The following is an 8,169-nucleotide window of genomic DNA, read 5'->3' on the forward strand; positions in this document are numbered from 1 at the left end:
TTTTCAGCAATGCACCTCTTTTCACAGCTGAGGTTTTCAGACTTGGGCAGATAGTCCAGGTACTGTTCCTTATGTATTTCAAAGGCAACAAAAGCTGCCTTCTTCACATGTGGGCAGGAGAGGCAATTTCTGTTATCCAGGACAGACTGGATAACCACATGGGTCACTGACTTTATTTAAACTAAGCTTGGGAGTGCCTGCTCTAAACATGACCAGAGTTGCCTTTGCCTTTATTGTCTTCAGTTAGCTCATGTTTCAAACCAAATTTCACATATTAGCATTTTAGCAGGGTTCAGACATGAAGATAATTATCATGGTTTAATTCTAGTCAGCAGCAAACATCAGTCAAAATGTGTTTGTTGAGCCCTTGCTGGCCAAGGTTTGCACTGACACATTCCCTGGATGTTTGTGAGCGTGGCCTGGTGGATGTTTGAGTGTCAGATTTGGGGGAAAGAGGAGGTTCCTTGTGCCCATTATGTTAGTTTGTAGGTCAGGTATCCTGGGAAATCMGATTTTCAGAGAAACTAAGCCTTACAAACTGTCACAATTTATTAAATTACAGTATAACAAAAGCTCCATATGGGCTCTAATATTCAAGAGGAAATGAACAGCCAGAGAACAAAAAGTTCCCACTTCTGAGTGATCTGCCTGTAGGTYCCAGGAGCTGGGTGGCTTTTTTGGGCTATATCAGCATTCAGCTGCCAAAAGCACAGCCAAAAAAAGGTGCTTTATGTCACCACCAATTGCAAAGTCTGACCTGTTTAAACCCACACCCAGTTCTGTACCAGCAGATCCAACCACATGAGGGCAGGCACAGCCATTTCMTACTGAGCACTTTCCTCTTCCTAAAGGCTAAGAAATTGGGCACATTTTACTTGCAAGTGTTAGGAAAATCAATCCACAAGCACCCGAGGTTTATGTCCAAAAAGGAGACAGAGGAGTCCCACAGCCTTATTCATGAATAAAGGAAGAGGTCATGGACATTTCCCATGGGGTCTCTCAAATTCATAAAGGACGCAGCCTCCTTTTATCCCAATTTCCCAGCTGCAGTTCCCTCTCTCTTTCCCCATTGCTGAGGTATTGAGAGGTTCAGGCTCCCCAAAATGCCTGATGAAACCCCCCTTCTATCATCCATTGCCCCCTTTCAATATCCATCTCTGTGTCTCTGCTCTGGTAGTTTATTTACATAGTCTGAGATAAGTCAATCAAAAGAATTCCTATAGAAATCCTTCTCATTATTTCTTTTTTATCTCTCAGTATCAGCCTTATCTCACCCCAGAACCCAGAGTCAGAGTCTGTTTGTAAACACATTCCCTTCTCCTTTCACAAGGTAAAAAAATCACAAGCCTTCATTAGCAGCTCTACAAAAAGTATCCAAAAAACGAAAAGGTGTGTAATATGCTCCTTAGAAGGAGTGTTTTGTTCAGAGTTCCCTCAGACTGATAAACACCCTGCCTGTACAGAACACGGGCTGGCTTTGTGTAGGAGGGTTTGCTATCATTCTGTTTTTTGTTTCACCTACCTGTTTCCATTCCTCCAGGGCGGGGTCTGGAGGTGAATTAGAGCCCGAAGGTTCAGCAGAGCCTGCTGAATGGATGGGTTGTGTCTTCATTGCAGTGTGCTGGTTGGCAGTGTGTTTACTGGCTTTGCTTGGGGCAATTCTCTTCTTCGTTTGCTCCTGTYTGTCTCTCACTGACTTTGGTGGCCGCATCAAAGATTTCAACTTAAAAAAAAAAAAATAGAAGTTACCATCACAATAACGAAAATCGATACAGAGATGTTGGCTCAAAGGCCCATCAGCTCATGTTTCCTGGACTCAGGAAAACTCATTGAGAGTTCAACTGATGTTAACTCTCAAAATGTCCTGAGTTCACAGGTCTGGGAGAAGCTGCAGGTGTTTAGCACTTGCAGAAATTTTGCTTTATCAGTAAGCAGGCTCTTAGAGCTGCTTTCATATTCTCACCCAGAACACAGACTCATTCCAACACAGTCAATCCTAAGGTGTTGTTATTCTGCAAGTATGGCCTGGGCTCAGGGAAGATGCTTAAGAGCCCAGCTTTGCAAGAAACAAAATAGACATTCATATTAGGCTGAAGGTGAAACTCCATTCACTGCTGTTCTGACACAGTGCCATGCTGTTAGATTAATGTGGCTAAAATGAATGGAGTATCAGGAAGACAGCAGTGAAATTTATAAAGGAGTATTTATTTATAAAGGAGTATTATTAAATCAGGCCATATATTGTTAAATCAAACTCCTCCTACATGCATGGGCATTTGCTTCTTTGGAGTGGTGTGCTATGGCTCCATGAAGGACTATTAACACAGACTCTTCTCCAGGGAGTATCTTCTCATTTCAAATTCTCTCATACAAGCTTATTTCCAGAGCAAAGCCAAAATAAAGCCCAAAACCAAACCAAACAACGAACCAAACCAAAAAAAACCCAACTAAACCCAAACCAACTAAAAAAAACCCAAACAAAAAACTCAATAAAACATACACAGTGAGCAGAGCCCTAGATTTTCTTTTTTAACGAGGAAGAAGACCAATTCAAAACAAAATGCACAACACTGGGTTATTCCCCAGTGCACTGAGCAGTATTTGAGCCCTGCCAGCTGTACCAATTAAAATACATCCCTTGGCCTCGAGTGACACCGCCCTGGGTTGTGGCCCACACGTGTCTCATTTGACCTGTTCATTCTGCATTTCMCAGAGATGGAATCAGAATGAAAGCATGGTGAAAGCATGGCCAGAACTCAGCTCACGGTTAGGACACCTCTATTTGTAGTCAGGTACTGAGTTTTAGTGTACAGTAGTACAGCCAATGGAGCCCAAACTCCAATGATCAGAATGTTCATGCCCTTTTTCACATCTTTGAAAAGGACACAACTGAGTGTCCTGTGAAGCATTTATTTCAGCACTAGAAAAGATGAGGATGACAGAAATAGCTTCAGATTGCACAGACACTGATGGTACACTGAGCTGCTCACTGATCTCCCRTGCCACATGAGATGCTCCACGATGTCTGTGAATTAGTGGGAGGGGGCAGACACAAATCTGGCCTGAAGAGGACCCCAAAGAAGGTGGAGGAGACCCCAAAAGAAGGTTTTCTTCAGAGCAGGCAAAGGCCAGAGGGGACATGCCCAGCCTTTGGGGCACTTCCATGAACAGCACTGCACACAGTGCCTRAGCAATGATCTCCTCCAGATTTCTGGGATCTCCATGGACTGTAAGGAGCCTCAGCACCCTGATCACAAGCACACATCTTGATTTARTTGTCCAAATTGAGACCAAATCCTACGCTATTTTCCACTAATTTGAAAGAGCTGTGTTTGCTCACCATTTCAGAAAAGACCCATGAACATTTCTGTTGTCTGAATCCCTGAAAAGCAGTAGATTGTGTTTTATCAAGGGCAGTTCTTGAAGGTTGATCTCTGGAAAGGCTCACCCACGTGTACAGCTCTCATCTGCTGCTAAGGGAGCACATCACAGTGGAGAACTTCCCCCACAGCAGATGGTGGGAGCACAGCCCAGGACAAAAGGCAGTGCTGCAAATAACTGGCCAGATTGATTTCTGAAGTGTTTGGAAATGCCCGAGAATCAGGTAGTTYTCATGCTTTCTGGATAATGTGTCATCACTGCAGGAGTGCTTTTAGCCATTTTAAAGTCAAAAGACSCACGTTACATTGAGAGCCAAAGAACTACTTGCAACCTTCCTTCCTAAGCACTGATTCTGAAGAAAAATTGAAGAAAAATTGGAGTATTCTTTTTCTTACTGCAGCCATTTCCTTTCCTAATGCAAACAGTTTATCCTAGCATTTGTACTGCAGAATTTTTTAAAGAAAATAAAACTATCCCCTCATCAACATGATCTCTTACCTTATTTCTCTCAAGTGCATTCAGGAAATCCAAATCTGTGGTGTCTGAAATCCCCCCATGCAGGATAAGAACTTTGCTATCTATTATAGTGGCAAGGGGGAGCCAGCTAAAGACATCCTGCAGAAGACACAAAATCTGTTTCCAGTGGTCCTGTAAAATATATTCTTATGTTAGMTCCTATTTCTGGCAGATTCTGTTGCTTCTAAGTTCAAGATTTTGCTGAAGTGTCTGCTACAGTTTATATGAACAGTGYTGTCCAAGTGAAATCCCAAACTGCAAACCTGACAAGCACGTTCTGACATTTACTTTAGGGCCATTTGATTGTCTCKATTTTGTTTAGTTTTTCTTTCATGTTCACCTCTTTTGGTGTTCTTGAGTGGTCTTATTGATGTTATTTATTTCATCCTATAGCTCTCTGGGCATAAGAGATTAGCAYTTAAACTTGTTTTGTGAGTTATAAGCCAAAATTATTTCAACTACATCACCAAAGAAATTCTCTGCTACCCCCAAATGAACTGGTTGGAAATTTATTTGTTTACACTGGTTTMATTTTACACGTGCAAGACTACAAAAAAAAATACAGAGGAAGAAGGAGAAATCTTACCTTGTACTTCTTTGAAACTTCTTTTGTGAAGCCATATCTGGAAACAAGACAGCATCATGAACTGGTGTTCAGTATGTCCCATGGTTTCCTATGCTATAGTATTTTCAGGAGTTTTTAGTCCCCTTTTTTTGCCTGCCATTCCATCTCACCTCAGCTGAAATGTGCTTTCCTCCACTCTGTCCTGAGAATTGAATTTAACTGGTTTCTTGTGTGTAACAGAGGTCAGAAACAGAATCTGGGGCAATAATTATTAAGTGGCCTTTTTGCCAGCTCTACCTTTTCAGATACCAGAGAGAAATTCCAAAGGAACCGAACTGATGATGGCAAAAATYCCCATCAAACCTTCACAGAGTTTTTGTCCTAAATATGATTTCATCATCGAATCATATCMTAAAATGGTTTGGGTTGGAAGCAGCCYTAAAGATSACRYAGTTYCAACCYCCTGCCATAGCAGGGACACCCTCCTGGTTGTTCAGAATCAAATCAGTTTGCTCAGAGCTTTATCAAACCTGGCCTTGAACACAGAACTTTCTTAGACAATGCCATCTGTCATGTCTTTTCCCCCATAAGGGCAAGGATTTTGATACCTCATTATTGTARCAYYAAGAAATCTTTGGYTAAGGGGCATTTTYAYAACATTCAGCTTTCAAATKTACCTAYGTACAGCACTGCTWATCAAAATGCCCAGCAAAGAGCCAYACACAGAAATGCATCTGTGCACTCCATACTATCATAGATTTAGTTAATATTTTCTACATTTTGGGTAGGAATTCTCCTACTTTGTAGATTAAGTAACAGATCCTGGTTTGCGTTTATTGTTTTTTGGGTTATTTGGGTCTTTTTTAATTAAGTGCTGAAAAAGTAAGTATTATGTGAAACTAATTCTCTTCCATGGACCATTAATAAGACCTGACTATGGACCCAGGTGTTAACACAGAGGGCTGTGTTAAAACAGCAACACATCTTTGTGCACACATCAAATGATCCGAGGGTGCAGCAGGTACCAAAAGAGTTTCTGGGGTAGCTCAGTAGGGAGTGGGACTGAGGAATTCTCACATCTGGGAGATGATTTTGTCTCCAAGTCCCACTTTGGCTACAGCYAGAGCCACTGGCTGTGCTCACTCTGTTAGCACTGCATAGCTGAGTGCAAATATCTGAGTTAGAAAAGAGAGTTTCAGCTGTTCCTGCACTGACACCTCCAACTAATGAAACTCCACTGAGCAGCAGGTAGGTTATTTACCTGCCCCTTCTGTTTGAAAAGTGACATCTTAGTTCAAAGGTCACTAAAATATCAGCTTTAACTAAATATGTGCATTAATTAAAATATTCCATCTGTCCTTCCTCAATTTTGATATTCTGCACTAAGCCCTCTGATTTCAATGGGTTGTGACTAGATCCAAGACATCACCCCCATTCAAATGTCCATGTGTAATGATGATATTCCTTCCCACCCTCACACATTGAAGAGGCAAAGCTACACTTGACAACTTAATAAAACATTATTTCTATTTTAGGGTGTCAGTGGCTAAAGTAGCTTTCACAATATTTCTAGTGAAAGGCCAGACACCTGCCCTGCCCCCAAGATGTACCTCAGGTTCATGATGTAGTCTTCATGGTTTCCTCTATTCAAGTGTAAATCGTTGGGGTAGATGAGAAGGAATGCAAATAGGATTATGAGTATTTCCATGGAATTTTTCCCTCTATCGACAAAATCACCATTAAAGACGTAGCGGTTTTGTTCTGAAGGCAGACCATTCTGCAGAAAGAAAGACAAAAAAGGGCCATTTAGAGAAATGCCATGATACTGTAACAAAGGAAATAGCATTTAAATGAGWTCCCACTTCTAGAGATTCTGAAAAAATCCTGCATAACAGAGATCTAAAAGGAAGCATTTCTTTATGTCCACTGCTTGGAATAAAAACCTCCATATCAGAAAACCTCAGCCATTAGAGATGACCTCTTTAGCTGTTCTTATGATGCCACCTCTAATCCTGTCCTCTACCCATTAAATTAAACTGAATTGAAAGGGACCAAAAGGAACATCAGTCTTGTAGTAAAATATAGATTTTGTTAATGCAACTGTTGCCAGGAAATGATGCACTTGCAAACAGAAGGGAGTCATTCACTTTGAATGGAAGATAAGAAATACATGAAAAATTATCTTCTCACACAAGTTTGAAGGTCTTTATGTTCTCTTACACATTAAGAAAATAGATTTCATGTTTACATTGCTTGCAGTGTATGTTTCCAAAACTCCTAAGAAAGTCTATAGTCCAGAGGATATAAAATGTTAAGAGAGAAGAGTTTGATTCCAGATGCTTTAATCCTGAAAGCACTACTTGAATTTTACTCATCAGGGCAAGATATACTCTGAAGCTCACAATTACAGGTATTTCTTACCTTATTATACAGGTATTTCTTACCTTATTTTGTTTCTGAAGATACAGAGAAATGTTTTGTTAAAAGTGGTGACTGACTGAAAACAAATCTTTTAAATTGATGGTATGTTTTATTAGATTAATTACCAACATATCAAAGGGTGCAATCAGCTTACAGAAAATACAGCACCAACTATATGCAGCTTCATAATTTCCAGTCATGAGTATCAAAAACAGTATTTCAACTTTGACTTGCCAGAAATTTCTTAATGGATGTGCACAAGAAATAGTAATAGAACATCTATCTATAAAATCACWTTGTAACTGTAACAGGTTTGGCAGCATTGCAAGGCATCCCCTTTCTTGGTTTTTGCTGTGGCCTGTCCTAAAGCCCTTCCTGTCCTAAGTTAACTCAGCAGGGGCTCACACAGGGGTGGCATCTGTGAGACATCACCAATGCAGAGGGTGGAGGGTGTTTTATAAAGGAGAGGAGGATTTCAGGTGTGGAACAGACAGCAGAAACACAGCAACAGTTTCTGGAAAGAGGAATAAATGAGAGCTTTGCTTTAAAACCATTAGGCATGTGAATCACCAGGACAGAGGAATAAATGAAAGCTTTGCTTTAAAACCATTAGGCACGTGAATCAGCAGGATTGTGAGTTATTGTGAGTTTACACACAACCATTCTCACTGCAGTCCTCACAGAAAGACAGATCTACTGGAACACTCTCCAGACTTTATCAGCCTTCTTTTAAAATTGCATACCATTTCAGTTTTGAACAAGTTTGGTTTGGACTTCCAGCTTCGATGTGGCATTATAGCTTTGTTCCATACTCGTGCAGTTTCTTTGTCAGTGGTTTTGACCAACAATGGGAGCAAAACTAAATTAAAGGCTGTTGCAGCTTCTGACATGTCAGAGGGGCAAACCAGGCCCTCTAATGATTAGCAACTTGCTGCTGGGCATCATTACTGTATCTCCTGGCTTAGTGATTAATTCACTTCCCTTTGTTGTTGGCATTTTCTGCTGCTTCAGGCTATTTCTATCTATAGCATCTCTTGAACAGTCTAACTTAGCAATATGTAATTTAAAATTCAATTGTTTCAAGGAATATCAGGAAATGCTGTAATTTAACAAAGATAAATGCACGGACTGAATGAACCTTACAAAGTGGTTTTTGAGAAAAAGAAAAAAGAGTAACTGTCATAGCTTCAGCCAAACCAGGTATAAGGATTATAAAGTATATGGATTATATACCAACTGCAGCATTTTATCAATATGTTATGGATTGGCAGCTCTGTGTGTTTGCT

At 40.5% G+C, this 8,169-nt stretch overlaps 1 protein-coding gene across 1 annotated transcript in view; it reads right to left on the bottom strand.

Annotated features, from left to right (window-relative positions):
- The window catches only part of PPEF1 (protein phosphatase with EF-hand domain 1), a 34,933-nt gene that overhangs the window by 5,632 nt on the left and 21,132 nt on the right, over positions 1 to 8,169 (bottom strand). The window contains exons 7-10 of the mRNA XM_057386797.1: positions 6,073 to 6,239; positions 4,484 to 4,520; positions 3,880 to 4,029; positions 1,523 to 1,723 (exon numbers count right to left, since the gene is read on the bottom strand). Coding sequence (XP_057242780.1) covers positions 1,523 to 1,723; positions 3,880 to 4,029; positions 4,484 to 4,520; positions 6,073 to 6,239 — 555 coding nt within the window. The remainder of the gene's footprint in view (positions 1 to 1,522; positions 1,724 to 3,879; positions 4,030 to 4,483; positions 4,521 to 6,072; positions 6,240 to 8,169) is intronic.

Source organism: Malurus melanocephalus, unplaced genomic scaffold (genome assembly GCF_030028575.1).
Source record: "Malurus melanocephalus ecotype Western Australia unplaced genomic scaffold, MMel_1.1 scaffold_1060, whole genome shotgun sequence".
In the NCBI taxonomy this organism is placed as follows: domain Eukaryota; kingdom Metazoa; phylum Chordata; class Aves; order Passeriformes; family Maluridae; genus Malurus; species Malurus melanocephalus.